The sequence below is a fragment of the Borostomias antarcticus genome, assembly GCF_949987555.1.
Source record: "Borostomias antarcticus genome assembly, chromosome: 5".
Taxonomy (NCBI): Eukaryota; Metazoa; Chordata; class Actinopteri; order Stomiiformes; family Stomiidae; genus Borostomias; species Borostomias antarcticus.
In genome coordinates this window covers 12848513-12871478 of record NC_140238.1, presented here as the reverse complement: position 1 = coordinate 12871478, position 22966 = coordinate 12848513, and the positions used below count along the sequence as shown (strand labels likewise).

The window sequence follows — 22966 nt, the reverse complement described above, 5'->3', positions numbered from 1 at the left end:
CACGCTTCATGACAGTTCTGTCCTGAACACATCTATGTGTCAGTATTGCGTCATACTTATAGCGCCACCTATTGGTGAAACAGTACGTCCTCATAACTCCTCCATACATTATCCGATTTGTCTGATATGTCTCACGCTTCACGACAGTTCTGTCCTGAACACATCTATGTGTCAGTATTGCGTCATACTTATAGCGCCACCTATTGGTGAACCAGTACGTCCTCATAACTCCTCCATACATTATCCGATTTGTCCGATATATCTCACGCTTCATGAAGTTTCTGTCCTGAACACATCTATGTGTCAGTATTGCGTCATACTTATAGCGCCACCTATTGGTGAAACAGGAAGTCCTCATAACTCCTCCATACATTATCCAATTCGTCCGATATATCTCACGCTTCATGAAGGTTCTGTCCTGAACACATCTATGTGTCAGTATTGCGTCATACTTATAGCGCCACCTATTGGTGAAACAGGAAGTCCTCATAACTCCTCCATACATTATCCGATTTGTCCGATTTATCTCACGCTTCATGACGGTTCTGTCCTGAACACATCTATGTGTCAGTATTGCGTCATACTTATAGCGCCACCTATTGGTGAAACAGGAAGTCCTCATAACTCCTCCATACATTATCCAATTTGTCCGATTTATCTCACGCTTCATGACGGTTCTGTCCTGAACACATCTATGTGTCAGTATTGCATCATACTTATAGCGCCACCTATTGGTGAAACAGGAAGTCCTCATAACTACTACATACATTATCCAATTTGTCTGATATATCTCACGCTTCATGACGGTTCTGTCCTGAACACATCTATGTGTCAGTATTGCGTCATACTTATAGCGCCACCTATTGGTGAAACAGGAAGTCCTCATAACTCCTCCATACATTATCCAATTTGTCCGATATATCTCACGCTTCATGAAGGTTCTGTCCTGAACACATCTATGTGTCAGTATTGCGTCATACTTATAGCGCCACCTATTGGTGAAACAGGAAGTCCTCATAACTACTACATACATTATCCAATTTGTCTGATATATCTCACGCTTCATGACGGTTCTCTCCTGAACACATCTATGTGTCAGTATTGCGTCATACTTATAGCGCCACCTATTGGTGAAACAGGAAGTCCTCATAACTCCTCCATACATTATCCGATTTGTCCGATATATCTCACGCTTCATTAGGGTTCTGTCCTGAACACATCTATGTGTCAGTATTGCGTCATACTTATAGCGCCACCTATTGGTGAAACAGGAAGTCCCCATAACTCCTCCATACATTATCGGATTTGTCCGATATATCTCACGCTTCATGACGGTTCTGTCCTGAACACATCTATGTGTCAGTATTGCGTCATACTTATAGCGCCACCTATTGGTGAAACAGGAAGTCCTCATAACTCCTACATACATTATCCAATTCGTCCGATATATCTCACGCTTCATGACGGTTCTGTCCTGAACACATCTATGTGTCAGTATTGCATCATACTTATAGCGCCACCTATTGGTGAAACAGGAAGTCCTCATAACTCCTGCATACATCATCCGATTTGCACCAAATTGCTGACGCTTCGTGAAGGTCACCTTCTGAACACATCTTTGCGTCGGTATTGAGTCACACTTACAGCGCCGCCTACAGGTCAAGCAGGAAGTCCTCATAACTCCTACATACGTTATTCCATTTACTCAACATGTCTCACGCTTCATCAAGGTACCGTCCTGAACACATCTATGCTTCGGTATTGAGTCACGCTTAGAGCGCCACCTACTAGTGACAGGAAGTTTCTCTCAGTACTGCACACCGAAATAGCACACCCTTTAACGGCGCCACACCCCGACACGCGTGGGGTGCGAGGGCCCGCTCACTGCTGCTCGCAGCCCTAGTTGTTTGTGTTTCTTCTTTGACTTTCTCAATTTCTGCAGCATCGGCTCAATGGTTGCAGCAGGAGGGCTTCTGTTGGCTCTCACACGCTTGGCTGGTGGTGGCTGGCTGCTGGACTGGTGAGGCTGGCTGCTGTCTGCCAATCCAGTGGGCTCTGGAGGTTGGGCCGGTTCAAGCAGCATAGGTGTGGGGAGGTGTTCCAATGTAGGCCTCAGAGGAAGGGCTGCTGCTGCTGCTGGTGGTAGGGCTGTTGGTGGCAAGGCTGGTGTTGGTGTAGATGCTGGGACTGCAGCTGTTCCACTCTCAACCCCACCTACAATACCAGTGACTGTGGGGGAGTCCTCTCCAGCAATGTCCAAAACCAATGATGAGTATGGCCCCATGACTGGCTTCGGTCCATCTCCCGTTGGGACATGTTTTGGGAAGTCCTCAACTGCCTGAATTTTCAAATCACCCCATTTCTTTCTTACATCTTTGATATTTCTAAGTTCCACTCCCTTTGCATTCATAGCCTCTGTGATGTCTTCCCATATTTCTTGTTTTGTTTGTTTGTTTGTTTGTTTGTTATAGCGTTAAATTTAGACTCAAATTTGTCTTTGTTTTGTTTGTATTTTGATAATAGGATTAATATTTCTTCATGGGTGAAGTTTTTCTTTCTCGGCCTACGATCAGACATGACCAAATCCTTGAAACAGTAGTAATGTACACACGGGTTAGAATAGCAGTCGTTAGGCTACAGGCCTAAATTTTTGGGTTATAAAACGTGATACACTTGATTGATTAGACATCATAGTTATAATGTTTGGCCTTTCTGGTTAGCCTATATAGCCTATAGCCTACAGTACCTTTTGGTTGCACTGTAGCAACGTTAGTAGTTGTTGAGTACAGTATTAGGCTACTTTGTTGTGGTGATTAACTTTAATGTTAACCTAGGCTACTTTATTTTCTGAGGATCACACCGTTATTGTGGCTAATTATAATGCAAAGAGGCTATCGTCTACTCGCCACAGATAATCAATATAGTAAACCATAGTTTAAAAAAAAAAAACATTTGGTAAATAGGCCTGCCTATTATCAATGGCTTGCCTATTATGAATAGCTACACAGGGGACAAAAGGGGAAAAAGGATGATGAAACGTTATCGTCTTTCCGCCTGCTTCAGACAAGTGGAACGACTGCAATGTTTAACCAGGTGGTGGTGATTGGCCACAGACAGAGTAAATGTCATTTTCTGCAACAATGTTTTGGTTAGTGTGGATTTTATGCTAGTGTTACTAAGATAAAACTTACGTCTCAGTGGTGCAACCGAACATCGACAACTTTAGTATCAAACTAACTAGTTTGAACGTATGTGTTTAGTGTGGAATTTAAGATGGAACTTAAGATGGAACTTAAGATCACAGCTGGTGCAACCCACTGCTGAATTGTTACGCATGACATACAGTAACACATGTGATGTCATAAAGCATTTCATTTGGTACACACATTATAGGAGCAACACTCAAAACATACTGTTAGTGTATATTGTGGGATTTAAATGATTAATAATATTGTCAAACAGTGGCGGCTGGTGACTCAAAAAACTGAGGACAGGAGGAAGAGAGGCGAACCGCCCATGGGGGCCGGGGGGCACTTTCCCTCAGTAAGTTATTATTTGAAATATCAGCTTTAAATGGGATTTACAGTAAATTTTGCATATGAAAAACTGAATAACACTTTCTTTAACTACATGCAGCATTTATTTATCATATCCATGCGGCTGTATAGCTCAGGAGGTAAAGCGGGTCGTCCAATGATCGTAGGGTCGGCGGTTCGAATCCCGCCTCCTCCTGACTACCTGTCAAAGTGTCCTTGGCCAAGACACTTAACACCAAATTGCTCCCAATGAGCAGACTAGCACCTTGCATGGAAGCTGTATGAATGTGTGTGTGAATGTGTGAATGAGAGGCCTTCATTGTAAAGCCCTTTGGATAAAGGCGCTATATAAGTGCAGTCCATTTACCATTTACCATAAAATATTACAAAACAACAATAAAACATTGTAAGCAATAGTTGTTGTAAGGGATTGTACTCTTCTCTAAAGAGATAAAATAATTGATATTGGGGAGGTGCTGGAGAGGTTAGGTGATATATTAAAAATGTTTTTGATTAGGTGTGCTGGTGCACTGTGCTCAAACAGTGTGTTGGCAAATAGATTTGACAACGGGACAATGGAATACGTTGCACAGCAAATGCAATATCCAACAGTTCGCTCATGGCTAGCTAGCAATGGTACAGCTATGGGATTAGCTCATTTAGGTTGCTGTCAATGCTGCCACTCTTATGCTGCTATAGCCTACAATTATCAGAACAATATGAACATTCAGTTGAAAGTTTACCATCCACCCATCCATCACTGGATGAGGAATAAGCACCGCAAAGCGATCAATTCTCACACAAGCAGGAGCCAGGCTGTGGAATTCTCCGATCCAGCGTTGCGACCCAGTCTCTAGAAATGTTTTGGACGAGTTGCCGACAGTTTGCGCCTCCAGCCAATCTGCACGCCTGCCTATGCCGTAGCCTGACGTGCACCTTGTAGCCCCGTAGCTGATGTTACCGGCTATAGCCAGCTAGTGGGACTGTCGTGTTCAGATTACTCTAGCTCAAAAAGTATTTATGTCAGTTTAGATATTTAGATGGCTAGAATCAAGACAAATAGATGAACAGTTTGATGTATAATATGTCCCATAATACTTTCGGATGTATTATATTATGGAGCTACGAACACACAAAAAGTCTCCAATGGCACAGGGAAGAGAAACACAGACATCAACGCCTACTCAATCGGCCTTCACTGTGGTAAATCTGGAATGTGATTGGACTAACAAAATGTCAATCATTAAATCCTGTTTGGAGTACTGTCCTCCCTTGCGGTAATTTTTCAGCGTTTGGCCAATCAGAAATTGGCAAGAAAAAAAGCCATTACATTGATTTAATATAAAAGAACCCGACCTAAAGGAGGCTAGCCTCCCTTCCATAGATATCTATGGGTCCTCCAGCTGCATGCTATAGATGTCACTGTTGGAGCTTTAGAATTTCAATAATGGGTTTTTATCCATAGGGAAACCCTGCTTTATGAACAAAACTGAGATAATATTAAATATTAATTGTAAATAAATAAATTCATATATTTATTTTTTAATCTCTCTCTTCTCTCCAAAAACTGAGGAGGACTGTCCTCCCCTACCTCAATGGACGAGCCTCCTCTGTTGTCAAAGTATGTATCTTTCTGTGTAAGTGTGTGTGACTAGCCCATGGTTTGATTGCAGCTGCATGACCACTCGTTGTAAATTGAAAGTACTACATGTACGATTTGTGTTGTTTCTTTATAATATAGGCCATCTATATTTAAAAAATGAACCAGCTTATATCCGCAAGGGTTGATTAAGTGAATGTCTCTAAATATTTCCTTACTGCATGTTCTTTTTGCCAATTATATTGTATATTATACCATGGCCTGTGTTAATACTCTTTTCTGATTGGCCAGCAGACGTGCGTTAAAACCGTGTATATGCACACGTAGTTCGGCTGAAGTTTAATTACCGATCTAAATTAATGCGCCGGCTTTGACAGCAACCCAAATGAGCTAATCCCATAGCCTGCTGTACCATTGCTAGCTACTGTAGCCATGAACTAAGTGTTGGATACTGCATATTTGCTGTGCAACCTATCCATTGTCCAGTTGTCAAATTTATTTGCCAACAAACTCTTTATGATAGTCAGACACCTCACTGTGCGTTAAACGGTTTTAAGGTTCAATTCTCACACAAGCAACTCACACCTACTCGTTGATTATCCCTTACTTGACTTTACACAGAGGAGTGCTCATTTTGTAACCAGTGCAGACCGGCCGGGGAAACTCATCTTATGCGGGAGGGAATTGACACAATTTATTCACTTCACCAACCCTGCAGATTAAACCTGGTTAATTTGCTAATATACGTAGATATATGAAGAAAGAATGCAACTTTAAATTAAACTGCCCACATGATACCGTATGCCAGGTGTGATGTTAGAGCAGTGGTCAAATAGCTTGTCATTAAACATGACATTTTATGGTTGTGGTCAAATGGCATGAACAATACCTGCATGTATGCAGCCATTGTAGTGATATACTTGCAGTCAATGATAACAGTCAATTGCATTGTGTGGTACATACCTATAGCCCCAGTCAGACACATAACAATGAGCAGCACCACACACCACAACACGTCCATGTTCAGCCTCTGCTCCATCTTGCTGCGTTTGTACCGCGGCCCGCTGTTGTTCTTCATGGCTTTGGTCTCATGACCTGTGTTTGAAAACATTCAGTACAAGTTGGGTGTAGATAACATAAACATGATAGAGGAGCAACATGTTACCATTCCAAAGCATTAAACTATACATTGAAATCAAGCATCAACCATCTTTTAAAAGGTGCTACATGTAAGATTTTCATTGTTACTTCATATATCTATATTAGCAACTTACTGAGAGAATAATAAATTGAACGGTCATTAAAAAAGCAACCCATTTGTTCCATGAGCTTTCCATGGTACTCGTGTTGGACAGGCTGATATAAAGTATGGCTATACTCCCAACAAATCGCTTAGGCTTTATTCAGTTGGTTTCAGTATATTTATTTATTCATTTCAAACTAATATTAGCAGTGGTTTTGTATTAGGCTACTACGTTTGTAATTGTAAATTGTATTAGGCCTACCAGAGCCATCGGTTCCCAACTCCCTACATACCTATAGCTAGTAAAATTCAGCAATATTTTGGTCCGCTAGCTCCTAATATCAAGTTCACCAAATTTTTGACCCATATATGAAATTTAATCAAAATGTTAAGAAGCTAGTTCAGTCCTGAAATATTGGCAAATATTGTCATGTCAGTTCAAGAAAATGATTAGTACGCCTAGACTACTGTAAGGCCTTGTGCTCAGTTGTGGGCCCCTACAGTACAGCACTGCTACAGTAGGTCACTTAGGTCTCTTAGGACCGACTTACTGTACTACCAAGGCCTTTTGGACCCTCAGTCTAGATAAAAATCAAGAGGTGACTGCACTTTTGCTGTCCTGGCTCCCAGACTTTTGAACAAGCTTCCCCAAAACAGCCTTTTGTGACGTTATTGTTTGCTTTTCAATCTTGTGAAGCACTTTGTAACATTCAGTTTTAAAAAGTGCTATATAAAATGTAAAGTTTTACTTACAACTGGTTAATTACTGACAGGGAAAGATAACTCACATGGTTTGATAGCAGCTGCATGACCACTACTATTAGTATAATGTGTGTGCACTACTATTAGTATAATGTACCGTATCAATTTAATTACTGCACATTACAAAGAGAGTGCAGAACATTTTTCCTCAAGTAGAAGTACCGTTACTTCCGATGGATTCTGCTTGAGTATAAGTACTACTCAAAGAATTACTTCAGAGTAAATTACAAATTACTTAAGAGTAAAACATAGTATCAAAAAGTACTCAAATAAAAGTATTTTTGTGTTACAAAGTCAGCATTTTTACAAATACACAACTTAGATTTGATTAGATTCCTTCCTGGCAAATGGATGTACAATTCAAGTAATTAAAGGAAAATAACATTTAACCCAGGCAAATATTGTGTATGGAACACCATCATGATCCAGATAATTAAACCAAGGGCCTAAGAGCAAACAATGTTGTCATGCTCAAATAAAATAACAGTAATTTCAAACCACTCAAAACGGTTTGGAAAAACCTACTCAAGTGCATTAACAATAGTAAATGTACGTGGTTACTTTACACCTACAGTATACACAGGTTGAACATAATAGTGGGCTATCCCTGTAGCTGTAGGGGTTTAGGTTAACAGACTGAACAGACAGGTTTATCCTGTAGTGTTTCTAGTAGATACAAAGTATAAAAGAGCAGTTTAATGTGTACTGTGATTGTATTCAAGTGATTTTATAAATCTGTGTGTCTGTGTGTGTAGATGTGTTGTTAACTAGCTATGTTCTGTCTGCTGCCCAAATTGGCTGCTCATAAGAGGAGAATGGAAATAAGTTGTTAATTTATTGTGTTTTTATCCTAAATTGTTTCATGTGTATGTACTGCATCCTGTGCCACATTCTGTTTTGTGGTGTATATATTTTTAAGTTTCAAATAAATCCAATCAGTAGATTGGGTTTTTCCACTTATTGGCCTAAGTGCAACAGCCCAGCGTCTAAGAACTGAAAATGATCATTTCCCTTACCTGCATAGACCACAATCCCAACAACAGTCTCTGTGTTGCGGATGGTGCAGCTTCGTAGGAGGAGGTTGTTGTTGTGTAAACCCACACGAACCTTACTAAGGTGCTCCCTTTCGGACCAAACAGAGGTTGGTTCAGCAAAGGGCCAGTTACACAGAGCAATACAATTTAAATAGAAGTAGGACATGTAGTTTGTGTGTGTTGGTACGGGGTGGTTTAGGTTTCAACTAAATACAAAGCCTTGTGCATGCACACCTTTTTCGTTATAATGTTACAAGACACTTAAATGAAAAGTATTGGCATGAGATAAAAATGAGCCTCACATATAACCTCGAAACCGGCTGAGGTCATTGTTGGGGTTTTCACACACAATGCGACTGTGGAAACTCTCTGGAGTCAACTCGGAGCCCTAAAACAAAAACGCATATAATTTAGTTTACCACAGTGTGTTAATGCAATGTCCAATGTTGTAGCGCTTCAAATGGTAGTGGGATTCGCACTCAGAAATTGTTTTTTCAATGTTCTTTTCACAGGCAACAAGACAAAGAAAACATTTCGGCAGTTAGGCCATGTAGTGCTTAGACTCGCTGTTTGAAAATCTCAATCCTGCCTACTACAACTACTCTCTGTACTGTGATTCTGCCTTGTTCTCACCCTCTCACATTCATTTAGTCATATAAAGGTATACAAATATGGGTGAACTTTCTATATTATATCTTTGATCCTTTTTAAATCTGAAATGAGGTAGTGCTTTGTAAATGAAGATATATTTTATAAGTGTTGTGATCTTCTTGCTGTCAGTGAGCTCCAGTGTGGAGTGAGGTTGACAACCACAATTGAATCAAAAGTGGTTGTGAAATACACTGCCTGATGACAGTATATAAAGATAATGCCTATGCCCAGCAACCTAACACAATCTTAAGGTAAGAGCACACATCCTGACTTCCCTTCTCTGTTCTCTACACTGGCTCCCTGTAGCAGCTCACTTTCAGGTTAAAACTGTTACTAGCCTATAGGGCAAATGGTAAATGTTAAAATTGACTGCACCAAATGCACTATACTGCTTTTATCCAAAGCGCTTTACAATGAAGGCTTCTCATTCACCTATTCACACACACATCAATGGCGGCAGCTGCCATGCAAGATGCTAGCCTGCTCATTGGGAGCAATTTGGGGTTCAGTGTCTTGCAAAGACACTTCGACATGTCATCAGGAGGAGCCAGGATTCGAACCACAGACCCTTCAATCATACCTCCTGAGCTACATCCGCCCCAGGGCAATGCAAGGAACAGCTCCCTCCAACCTCCAGGCCATAGTCAAGCCCACACACCCCCTCCCGATCACTATGCTCTGCTACCTCGTGGCGAGTGGTTGCCCCATCATTCTGAGGCCCCTGCGGTCGATTGAAAAGGTCATGGCTCTTTTCTGTCCTGGCCCCGCAGTGGTGGAATGAATTGCCCACTGACGTCAGGACAGCAGATTCGCTGTCCATCTTTCACCACAGGCTCAAAACTCACCTCAGTACTAGCAGGATCCTCCCTCTTAAGCACCTATTCCTACTCTTGCACTTTGGCTTTAGGACTAGATTATGTTTAGTCACTTGTTTAAAAAGGAGATGCCGTTCTGGCGAGTAGCAGTACACTGACTACCTACAGTATGTTAAATGCAATTATAAGTCGCTTTGGATAAAAGCGTTTGCTAAATGACTAATGTGAATCCCATAGGTTACACATCCCAGATCATCAACTCAAGGAGGAATATTCAAGACAGTGACAACAATATTGACTGGTAATATTATTATAATGCTATCACATATTGCTGATGCTGATACCTGTTGCGGGAGTTCTCGGACCACCTGTCTCTGTTTAAGGTTTGTTTCCCCATCCAGGTTGGCAGTCTCGATGTAGCACACCCCGTGGGGGTCTGACGAGTAGAGCAGCAACATGTCGGCAGGGATAATCTCGTTACAGGACAGACGGACAAAGTCACCAACATGGACATCCTGCCAGTGCTGATCTATATATGCCTTTTGTTTTCTGAGGAAATAAAGATTATAAAAACAAATTAGTGGAGTTGCATTAAGAAGATGAGCCAAATGAACATGGAAGTAGCAGAATATCAATAATTCAATTTTGAAAAATGTATTATACAACAGGTGGTTCCGGTCCTTGATTCTGATTGGCTGAAAGTCATTGTAAAATACTCTATAATCACACACCTATGACCACATAAGTCATTTTTAGTATTAATGCGCCGCCATTCCTGTTAAAATGTGCGCATTACTATTACCTAGCTTTCTATCCTTGTATAGCTAATGCAACAGCATTATTAGCGTCTAGTGAGCAGCAGCAACAACAACCCCACAAACTCATCTGATAGTGCTACATTGCACATTTTTTGTGATGGCATTTAGGTTCCCCCTTGCTACAATGTTTCCAAACACTTTCTGAGCATCCCACCAAATGCACTTAGGTGCTATGCGCCTGTCGGTGGCTCTGCCCGAATTTGTTCCTTCATCTAAAGATATGCTAGCTACCGTCATTCGGCAGCAATGGCCATACTGTAACAGTAACTATCTCTTTATTTCCTTAGAGCCAGACCATTCTGCAGAAGAAATCTGTGACGGCAAGCTCGTACTGAAACAGAGGGGTGCACAAAGAGATGAAAGTATGCAAGTTTTTTGTAAACTTGGCTTTAATCTATTTAACTATTTAACTGTTACGGCTCCGGTTTCTCGGCGCGGCGCACCGCCCCCGGACGCCTCACCAGCGCTCCGCATCTCCGGCATTCCCTCTGGTCTCCGCTGGTACCAGTGGGCGTTCCCGCTCGCCGTCATTGGGGCTGCCTTCCACCTCTGCACGTGCCCGACTCAAACTCGCCCGTCACAGCTGACAGCAATCACCCTGATGGCAGATTCGGCAGATCCTCCCCAGCTGACACCAATTACCAACCCCATATATACCTCCAGTTCTCTAGTCATTCTTCGCCAGATCTCCATTTACCTCATGGTGGCAAGTAGTCTGTTTAGCTGCTCGCATTTTTGTCTTTGTTCACACCTTTCTTGTTTTCCCTTTGCTTTTGAGTCAGTTCCTAACTTCGTTTCCTTCTGCTCCCAGCACCGGTTACTGGACCTGCCTTGCCAGCCCTTCCACGGGCTGTTACCACGGCTCCTCTGACCCTCCTGCGCGGACACGGATAATGATTCTGGACACGGACACTGACCCTGAAGCTCATCGCCTGACCCCAGCCTGTTCCCGACCACTCTTTTGGATTTACCTTTTGTACTGTAATAAATCGCTCCAGTGAGCAGAACTAACATCCTGCCTCCCGTCTGGTCACCAGGGTTCCCACAACGCCAAACCTAATATTTAACTACTTTAAACTAGTAAGGAGCAGCACTTTGACTGGCTTACAATCACCTTGATTCTCACCAAGTCTGACCGACGGCTGCCGCCAATTCTACATGTCAAATTGGCCAGAAAGTGAGTCGTATGGCTCCCGTTCTTTTCAAAAGTTGGCCAAATTAATTACACCAAACCATCCGTCGGACACTTACGGTTTTCGGACAAAGGTTGGTGTATTTTTTAAGCTTTATGGAGTATGGCTGCACCTAACAACTAACGATTAATCTAGCGATTATTTTTTCGATAAATCGATTAATCTAGTGACTAATTTAATTTAAAAAAAAATATTGCTCGGTTAATGGAACACTTAATTTACCCAAAATAAAACGTGTCTCATAAAAAACAAAGTAGCTGCACTTCAGGGCATTATAAAAGCTGCAAAATGTTTCTAATTTATAGCCAAACCATTTAGCTAACAAATGATTGCTTTAAATCACTAACCCATGTTTGTATAATTTTAGCTCTGTGTGGGTACAGTTCCAGATTTCAGATGTAATTTTACATTGCAACAAAACAAAATATGTCTAACCACCCAATTGATTAAGCTCTGTGTTGAACGTGCCTTTTTCTTTAGTCTTACATGCCACATGAGTGTGCTCAGAGACTCCTTATGACACTGACGCACAGCAGCTCACAACAGTTGCTACACTCGATTGACACAGCTACAGTCCAATCAATGTTTAATCCCGACGCATAGTTTCTATTGTTCGTTTTCTGTTTGGATTTGATGTTTAATGACATGAAATAACATCATTATCAGCTCTGACTGTGAGCATTCATAGCAGGTGACAATGAGAAAACTACTACGCAGTTGAAAACGGGGCAGTTCTCCACGTTTAGCCTATGTGATGCGCTTTTGCTAAACGTTTCAAAGATTGCTCGTGTTTTCTTCCTCACTTGCAAAAGACTGTTTTCACTTAGCAACGAGCAACCAAACATTTGAGTGTTTCCATTCTCTCCACTCAGCTGGAGAGAAGCAGCTGATCTCCACATGTTTTAATATCCCGGGAGGGGAAGTTGAGGTGGGACATAGTAAACCAGACAAACCGGGGAGCTCTTACGCACCGTAGCGTAAAGGGGATGGCAAAGAAGTAGTCATACACAAATCATGGTAAACGAGACAGGACTTTAATAAATAAAAATCTATATTAAATAACATCCAGTGTCGTGCCCAGTCTTTTTTTTAATGAAAATACAGGTAACAACCTGACAAACAACTCAATGTGCCAAAGACCACATTTCCATCTACTGTACAAAAGGCTATTTAATGCAACATACTGCGGGACATACCCTTAAAAATGTCAGTTCTGAAAAAGACAAATCTGGGAGAAAATGTGGTCCCACTGGTCTAATATTCTCCCACCCTCTCTCCCTCCTTCCTACTACTGTATCGAATGAGCCTCTGACACTAACAGAGTGTGAGTGTGTGTGTGTGTAAGAGAGAGAGAGAGAGAGAGAGAGAGAGAGAGAGAGAGAGAGAGTGAGTGTGTGTGAGAGAGAGAGGTAGTGTGTGTGTGTGTGTGAGAGAGAGAGAATGATGAGTGAGGGAGCTACCTGCCCTGCTGTCTCTACCTTCCCTCCTGCCATCTGAGAGTCAGAGTCAGTCCCTCTCTCTGTCTGTCCCTCTGACAGACCAGCTGGCTGCTGGTTGAGGCTGCTGGATGGAGAGGAAGCTCTCCTGCCTGAGAGTCAGAGTCCCTCTCTCTCTCTCTGTCCCTCTCCCGCCACTGGCTCTGCTGGCTGCTGGTTGAGGCTGCTGGCTGGAGAGGAGGCTCTCCTGCCTGGAGAAGCCGTCTCTCCTGTTGTAAATAAACATTTCACTATTAGTCAATCCACTTTATTTTTTTGACAAAAGCGTATGAATAATAATTATTCATTGGCTATTGACTTGGCATCTACAGTATTGCTACGTTATCCTAGCTAGCAAGCCAACGTTACCTCAGGCTCCGCAGCAGTTTCTTTATCTGCTCTACTCTCACTTTCTTCTTGAATAATGTATATATTGGTCTGGTACTCATGACCTAGTCAAGAGTACAAACATATTAGCTAAGCTTAAGACAGTCCCGTTTTCAATGACATTGGCCTGACTAATGTTACATGCAAACCTATATAGCTAACGTTAGCTAGTGCTAGCCTAACTTTAGCTAGGTAACGTTGCTGGTAGCTAATTAACAGTCTAGCTTGCTAGCTGGAAAATTTGCGTTACATAGACTGGAAAATTAACATTGCAGCATAGCCCAAATTATGTTTGGACAAGTAGACAACAACAGTGGATATTCAATAGGGATTGTATTGTATATATTGTAAGTAGCTAATGTTAACTTACCTCAAACAACCATGTCTCAACTCTGTGTGGAATTACAGCGTGAATCAATGCAGCTGTGCGAAATTCACACTTCCGACAAGTGTGATTGGCATGCGACCTATTTCAATCCACGCGATTTGCAGGGGAGGGGGAGTAGCCCAGCAGAGTACCATGAGCACAGCGCAAAACAACAGCGTTTGAGTTTTGTTATTTATTTATGAGAAGTCAAAACTTTTGATAACCTAAATTTTGCAGCTATGGCGGGACAAATTCATCCATGGCGGGCCGCCATGGATGAATTAACGTATGGGAAACACTGGTACCACAGAGAGTGAACACATCACCTGGTTAATAATTCAACCCTTTCCTGTCAATGACTGTGATGTCAGTTAGATGACTATGATGACTACGATGATGATGTCAGTTAGATGACTCATAGATGACTATGAGTACTGTAAAACTGATCTTATCAAACTGTGATTAAGGAATTGTATCTGATTTGAAGGATAACCAGGAATAGAAGTGATTCACATTTGATTCAATTTACTTCCAATAATGTGTTGTGTAGCGGGCAATCTTTCCATTATATAGCTACAGTATGCAAACAACATACTTAGTCTTTCTGAGAAAGGACGGGTTTGTATGTCATCCAATGCCATCAAACCATGATTAGAAAAGTCCTTATCACATAGAATATCACTTACACATTAAATACAAGTGTCTACATTCAGACATTCACAAAAGAGAAATAACCTACTGTACTGTCACTAATATCACTAGTTGATTGGACTTTGCCAATACTGTAACTACACAAGCCAAAGTGTACCAGCAGGCTATCTGATGCTGAACCCAAAATATAGCCTGCTCTTCAAATGTGGATAGGAGCAAAACTTATCAATACTGAACACAGGCATGCAGGAATAAGTGAGCAAGTAAAAGAAAAATGTCAGTTCATAATCATCTCTCACATCAGACTGTGCTGCCCACCAGAAATCAGCCTCCAGCTAACTTATTAAATGCCTTTGTTTGCCCATTATGATTGCAGTTGTCTATCCTTATTTTGGTCTAGCACACTTTAAAACATTTACCTGTTCTTTCGAACCACTGTCCAAGAACAGATGCTGCCATATCAGCATGTTTGTTCCCATTCAGAGATGGCTTTGCTCTATACAGATATTGCCCAAGAATGTTTACCTGCTATAAACCTCACAGATAAGTCCATTGGTGAAACGGTCTGACTTATGTCTTCGATAGTCTTCCCAGAGGTCCTTCACAGCAGTGACCACCAACACCAGGAGAATGGGAATCAAATTGATTTCAGGCTGGAAGGCATTAACCACAGGTACAAAGTTCAAAGCCGCCAGGAAAATGAAATAAATGTTAGCAAATCGGTGAAGTTGCTCAAACAGATTCTTGGGAATGAATGAGAGCATAGAATACTTTGTGGTGGAGATCTTATTGTTGCTGTAGGACTTGAGAAGTTCCTTCAGCTCTTTTTCCTCTGTAGAAGAAGACACCACTGTCCTCCTCTTTCTGCCCAGTCGCTCCTTGGTGGAACCAGGGGGAGCCGGACGCTCCAAGCTGTACATGAGTCCACGAGACCTGTTTTCAGTATGACTGGAAAAGGCCAGTTTGCGCCTTGACAATTTCGTTGAGAGGCTAACTGGGAAGAAGACAACTAAAATTGGCTACATTTCAAGTCCTCCATTGTATTCCTCTGCTGTCTCCAGTATTATCATCAGGCACACCTTACCTCCCTTTCAATTCACATATAGATTTTCTGCTGCTGTTTTTTCCATGTTAAGACGCTCTGGGTTACACTATGAGAAGATAGTTGCTGCTAAAAGTGTTTCTCTAGCACTACACCAAGCTGCCTTAGAGACAGAATGTTATGCCACTCCTAGGGTAACACTCCCCCACACGTCATAAACAAACTCAAAGTTGAACTTTTACAACTTCCTTCAAAATTGATTGCAAGATCACTGAGGACAACAGGCAGCCATATCGATTATTTGTACAGCAATCTGTTCGGTTTGGTTCTAACTATACTTGACATGTAAATGTTTGAATAGGCACACACCCCTGTGCTGACAGTAGTCACTACAGTACTGTAAGTTGTATTTCAACTGTGAACGTCCTTCCTTTGTTCCTGGAGATCCATGTGCTTTATGGTATGAGGGTTTCCTTGTTGAATGCTTTTCCGTGCTTTATAAACATGTTTTCCTTGTACATAAACATTGGCCTACATCCCATGGAACGGTGCTCTGTAATATTCACTTGACTTTTTCATTTTTAAAACAATAAAGTCTGTTGCTGTTGTTGTGGTTGTTGTTGCTGCTGCTGTACAGTACGGGTATTGTCTTTCAGTCATAGATGAAGTCCCTTAAGAGTTCTCTAAAATTATTCTTATTCTCTGGCATTTCTGTAAATGGCATGTTTTTGCGTGACACATATTTCTGTAAACGCTTGTATGATGTTTTGCATCTTCTTGTGTGTATATCTTTATGTAAATGCCTTTTTGTTGCCTCTCCAATCTTTATGTTGGAGTTTAATCATTGTCTGGCAGTACAAAGATTGAATTATGCAGAATGTACAATGAAATACAAGACAACATACATGATTAATACTGTACATGATTAAAACCAAATCCTCTTTAAAACTATATAAATTCTAAAAATTACATATCATTAAATAGCAAGAGATGGGAGAGTTTCTTTCTATTTGTTTAGATTTAGACAGTGACAACTGATTGTTTTTGCGAAGAAGCCGGACAGTTCTTTCTGCATTACTAGGAGGGAGGATGTTTCCTCTCATTTATATTATAGTGTTGCCATTTTTCATCTCAGAAGGATCAGTCTCCTGCAAGTGTTTACTCTTTTTTCACATTAAGTTGAAAGAATTGAATTAATTTGGTTTGTTTTTTGGGAAGCCAAGTGTTTGTTTTCACCTATTCACTAAGGAGTTGTGTGAGTGTAGTGTTAATTCCTGCTCACGCCCTTGTGGGAATGTATTATAGCTTCCCAGTAATGCAGCCATGGATCTTTGGAATTTAGGTCAATGACCTCTAACCATCACACACTTGAGATCTAGGCTTTGCTACTGTGCATGTGCAGTTAATACAGGAAATATGGTATATTTAATATACTGTATTTAAAAGCTGGTAAGAAGCAGAGAAGGAAATATGAAAATATACGTGATGAGTGGCGCTCCTTGCCAGGAGATGATTTTCCAGTAATGATTTTCCCTAACTGACCTCCCTTAATGAGTAGCCTTGTCACTCATACCCAGACCCTCAGTTTTCAAAGAGTATCTCTAGACTGCTCATTGATAGAGTAGTGCTCCTCCAAATTTTGGGGTTTCATTGTATTACAGTTTACTCACCCACTGTAGACTCTGACAATGTTCTTGTTGACCTTCTTGTCGAACAGGTAGTGTCGATAGTCCTCCAGAGCATCCTTGAAAGCAATGACAATAAGGACCACCACTAGAGGGATCATGGTGATCTCTTTCTGGAAGGCCTCAACCACCGGCAACCAATTCAACATCACCAAGAACAGGAAGTAAAGGTTTGCCGCCCTGAGGAATAGGAAGGTTGCATAAAATTAGCCCTTGATATTGGCCCCATCTGAATACTCTTAGTGGGGCCCTCCAAGAATCTGAATATTAAGCTTGGTTTTGCACTTACCGGAAGTGTAGCAGAAGGATGCACGTTTTTGACTGTTTTGACATGTTTTTGACGTTTTTTCAGATTCAAACTGCAAATTGCTAAAATGCTCAGGTATACCAATGTCATATCATTAGGGTAGAGAATAATTGAATGGAGTTTTGGATGCTCATACTTTCCTCTACCAAGGCCATTTATACCAAAGCTAACACAGATTCTCCTGAGTGAGAGTCAGAAACATCTGCATCCGTCTGCTACAGTACATTCACAGCTCACTGAAGCAAAACCAACTAAATGTTTTTTTTTTTTTAAGTCTTGGAATGCCCCTTTAATGCATCCTTTCTCATTTTACTCTACACTTCACTGAGGTAATACTCTCTGATCTAAGATGGCAGGATAGGTGAAAGCTTTGTCCACAGGAAACTCTAGCCTCGTGAGATGATCTCACAAGCTTAGATTCTGTTTCACTACACAGATCAGTCTGGCCACAAGCTCATTCGCAGGCGATTGACTCAACCTCAAAGTCAGAACAAAAAACCTATATGATGTTGCACCTCAATTGGTGAGTGCCTCAATTCTGTGTAACCAACAGTGCCACTAGCAGTTGGCTTGCGTGACCGGTTTATATAGCAAGTCTGTTGATAATTATTAGTCTTTGTAAATGAAATATGTGCATAAAAGGCCATCTACACTGTAGGTCACACCAGGATGATACTGAGGCAGCAAATAAGAACTAGAATTAGGGTTAACAACACTGTCTCAATTCCAGGACATACGATTAAAATAAGACGTGCTTTCATTTGGGTGGTATTACAATAGAAGGTGATTTTGTCATTTTTAAAAGAAGGCAAGAAGCAAAGAAAGACAGGTCTTGATATTGAAGCAATCACTGTAGCTACTTCAACCACGGACAAACGGGTCTATGTGGCAACACCTTCAAAGACACACAAGGCTCTAAAGAAGTTGTGTGTCAATCCCATAAAGGACAGGTTCGGAATTTAGCATTATGTAATTAGGTTATTTACGATGAATACATACAATACTACAGCCGATATCAAAGTTGCGTCAAATAGCGCACTCTCAAGCTATAGCCTGTCACCGCTACACACTCAATGGATCCATAAATGCATAGACAAAATCCCTCAAAAACACCATAAACTCTCGTTTTCAAAGACAGGAAACCCAGTGGTCACTAATGTCCGTTGATGTTCTGGCCAAAAATTTGCCACAATGTATGCTTGAGAGTGCACTGTTTGACCAAACTTTGATATCTGCTATTGTATATATATATGGCTTATGATGCTTCATTCCGAACCTGTCCTTTAACCCCTACTGGAGCCAGGTTGTGTGACCAATCTACCGAGATACAGCTTTTTCCTATTTTTATCTGTATCATTTTTCAAGTACAGCGTCATTGTTTGCTGCCTACTGTAACAAAAATACAATTCCATTTATGCTTCTAAATTACATAATTCATTATCAGTTTCAATGAAACAAGAATACAGACAGTTTTGAGCAACACCTTTTAACTTTTTTAATCAGTTATATTTGTCCAAGTAACATACAGATAGTAACAGTAACCTTGGCCCTACCCCTACATTTTGCACGTTCACGGGTAGGGTAGTGTGTCCCATTCCTTTTAGCTTCTAGGGCTAGGGAGCATACCGAGGGCTAGTGGACGTTCAAACACTCCTCCAAAACGAGGGTTTTCAGACGCTGACTTGAAACAGAGGGGTATATGAAAATTCACACAATGCTTTGCGAACTTAGGCAGGGATATGAAACATAGCTGCTGGTGCCGTGAAAAAATGTGGGAAGAAAGCCCAATATCTTCGCAAATAATCATTCAAAAATTGTAAAAGCTTAGTTTAATGTAGATGCAAAGGAACATGTAATTGGATCGTTATGACACGCATTTCAGGAAAACACTTTTTACGATGTCGGCATTTCATTGCGTTTTGATGTGGATCCAGTAAGTTACTGGTAGGCTACGGTGCAATGTTGAATCTAATCCAATCAATAGATTTTTGAGTGACAGTTGATTCGACTCCCCCAGGGCCTCACCAAATTCCTCTCTCTCCTTGGTTCCACTTTGCCTGGCAAATAACGATTGAATGGGCTTCATTTTGTTAACGTTACTGGCAGGGGCATTCAGCGTCTGCACAGTCGTTTTTGAGTGAGGGCAGCTGAGCTGTCATTGTGCGTCATCACGAGAGTTCTGCGCGTTGCAGGTTGCAGTTGTGGGACTTGTAATAAAAAATAAAATAAAAAAAGTTGTGGGACTTGTTGTTTTGTATACAGGTGCGCAAAACTTTGACTAGTTTGATCCAATTTCCAAAAAATGCGAGTGAAATAGTTGAAAACAGTACTCGCACAGTGTGCTCCTAAATTATTTTTTCTGATCGCACAAAACTATTTTTAGTCGCAAATGCGAGTAAAATGGTCGCACCTTAGAGCCCTGTACAAGTGCTGCTACTGCAGTGTAAACACCAAATTTGAAGAGCAGACATGCTGTTATGATTTACTGGTCCTAACGGTCTGAATGAGCTTGTGGCCAGACTGATCTGTGCAGCAAAACAGAATGTAAGCTTGTGAGATCAGGATGGTGGTCCTGTCTCACAAAGCTACAGGGACTCCAGCTTCAGCTTGACCTGAAGATGATTCCGAGAGGATGGTGCACATACATGAAAAGCCATTCCCTCTAGAACAGAGGCTAACAAATAGACTTGACTCTTCCAGTTTTGGTCGTCATTATTAAGCAATTCACTGTGCAGCATTTGGCAAATAGTGGGCAGCTATACAACTGAAAGAAAATCTAAACACTATAAGATTTGGTGGGTGAAATCAATAAGAAGCTCAAACAACTGTGTTTCTTTACAGTACCACCCTGCTTGTGCTACTGTAGTTCTGGCACTGTAATGCTGCCCAAGAGGAACCATTATTTCAGTAATGAAGAGACAAAACTTAAAGAAGCAGATCACTATATCATTAGTATGCCTCTTGAGAAAGCAAGTAAAAAATCACCCTCACCTGTGGAACTGCTGGAACAGGTTCATGGGAATGAAACTCAGCAGACTGTATTTGGTGGTACGGATGCCGTTACCCTGGCATCCTTTGGAAATTCTGTGATATTCCGAATGGAAAGGTCCATGCCGGGCGATAACTGTCCTCTGTTTACCGGTGAGTCGGTGTGGGGAGTTGTTGGGCTCCTGGGAGTTCTTGGTGGGCAGAGCGTCAGGGGCAGAGTACCAGCCATGCCCCAAATCCACAGGCACCAGCTGCTGCCAGCGGTGTCTGACCCAGTGGAACTGCTCCATGGTTCCAGGAAAAGAGCTTGTACCCAGCCTCTGTACCACACCTGGTCTGGTCCTGTTCCTCTGGTGCCCTGGGTAGCTTCTCACCGCTCAGTCATCGTACTGAAAGAAAATACAAAGAAATATGCATTGGTTACAACCAGGACAACCCAGTATAAAGTATCAGAAGTGGTACAGATAACACATATTTACAAACCAGCAAGCAACCAATCACAAGTCTGCCAACCATTACTTCCACCCTTCAACTGGCCCAAAAGTATCCCAAAGATGGGAAAGATGCCAAATGACTAAACAGGGCAGTTGCAGAATACATTTGTCTGGATGAGGTACCTGTGTACTCTGTGGAAAAAAGTGGCTTCAGGAATCTTGTGCGTGAGTTGGACAAAAGGTATGACATGCCGGGAAGAAACTACTTCATGTACACAGAAATACGAAAGCTCTACCAAGAGACCAGAAGTATTCTCGCCGCACAACTGACACAGAAACCATTCTATTCATGCACAACAGATCTGTGGACAAGCAGAGATGTAGACACCTACATGGCAGTTACCATTCAGTTCATCAGCACATCATGGAAGATGCAGTCTTGGTGTTTGGGTTGCACAGCACTGTGTTGTGACCACACCGCCGAGAGCCTGACAGAAGCTCTGGAATAAATGGTTACTGAAACATAGGCATTGGACATGTCCCAAATGGTTGGAATTACGACAGACAATGCCAGAACAACCGTAAGGCGTTGGGAGACCTCAGGTAGATCCCATGTTTTGGACATAACCTAAATCTTGCAGTAAATAAAGCCACAGACATCGACAGAGTGGTAGGATGTCTGTCCAGGCTCCGTAGAACGGTCTCAGCCTTTAATAGGTCAAACAAACTGGCAAGATCGCTGAAAAAGAAACAAAAGGCACTGGAGATAGCAGAGCACAAGCTCATTCATGATGAGCCCACCAGATGGAACTCAGCTTTCAACATGGTTGACAGGTTCTGTGAGCAACAGCAAGCAGTCTGTGCAGCCCTGGCAGAGGACCACAAATATGATCACCTGATGCACAAGGACACAGACATCACCATCCTGGAAACAGTGAGGGATGTTCTAGGTCCTCTTAGTGCCTTCACAGATGCTTTAAGTGGAGAAAAAGATCCAACAATCTCCTCTGTCCTGCCTCTACTGTGGAAAATCTATTCCTGTCTAGAAGTTAAAGATTCTGACACCATACTAACAGGTGACATGAAAAAAAGATGAGATGACATGAAGAGGAGATATGAAGATCCTAGGCTCCAACTTGTGCTCAACATGGCAATATACCTTGATCCAAGGTTTAAGATGACCTTTGTAGCAATGGAAAAGGAGGTTAAGGAAGAGCTTCTTCATGAGGTTCTCACAGCTGACCTCTCTGCTAGAGGAGAACATGGAGCAGAACCTGATCAGGAAGAGCAAGAAGGTGCAGTGGTTCAACATAGCTTAGCTTTGGAAAAGAGGGGGACCACAGCACAGCCACAGTTTCAGAGAGTGGACCTCAAAAAGACCCCCACTGAAAGACTCATGAATGAATATGATGTCTACAGCCAAATGCAAGAAATAAGTCCAGCAGAAGACCTGCTTTCCTGGTGGAAAGATCAAGAAAAGAGCCTGCCTAGCCTTGCATATTTTGCCAAAAGATATATGTGTATTGCAGCATCCAGTTGTGCCTCAGAACGTGTTTTCAGCAGATCTGGCATCATTGTCAGTCCCAGGCATGTACGGCTGACAGAGGAGCATGTGGACACACTTGTGTTCCTTGCTAAGAACCTAAAACAGGCGAAAGAACATGTCTCAAACATAGACTGATATCACAGCAGACTGTAGAGTGGAATGTGCATGCCTACACCAAGTTCTAATTTGGAAATATAGTGTTTGTAAAATGTTTTACACTTTTTGAAAGATTTTTTTTCAAATAGTGTTCTTTTAAAAATATAGCCCATTTATTATCATTTTTTCAGTTTATTATGGTGCTGTTCAAGTAACACCAGATACATTTCAAAAGGAGACTAACCTGTTCCCACTTCTATTTGTCACATGAGCTACACGAACCATGGCATTGGTGGGCTTACTCCCCCCATTTTGAGAGATGTCGAGGTTTTATGT

At 41.7% G+C, this 22966-nt stretch overlaps 1 protein-coding gene across 1 annotated transcript in view; it reads right to left on the bottom strand.

Annotated features, from left to right (window-relative positions):
• atp10d (ATPase phospholipid transporting 10D) overlaps nucleotides 1-20844 on the bottom strand; it is a gene marked incomplete at both ends in the record, with an annotated part of 45335 nt that extends 24491 nt beyond the window's left edge. Inside the window, 6 exons of the mRNA XM_084438916.1 lie at nucleotides 6100-6231; nucleotides 8158-8264; nucleotides 8478-8557; nucleotides 9986-10190; nucleotides 17245-17439; nucleotides 20558-20844. Of these exons, the coding sequence (XP_084295042.1) occupies nucleotides 6100-6231; nucleotides 8158-8264; nucleotides 8478-8557; nucleotides 9986-10190; nucleotides 17245-17439; nucleotides 20558-20844 (1006 nt within the window). The remainder of the gene's footprint in view (nucleotides 1-6099; nucleotides 6232-8157; nucleotides 8265-8477; nucleotides 8558-9985; nucleotides 10191-17244; nucleotides 17440-20557) is intronic.
• Nucleotides 20845-22966: the final 2122 nt, after the last annotated feature.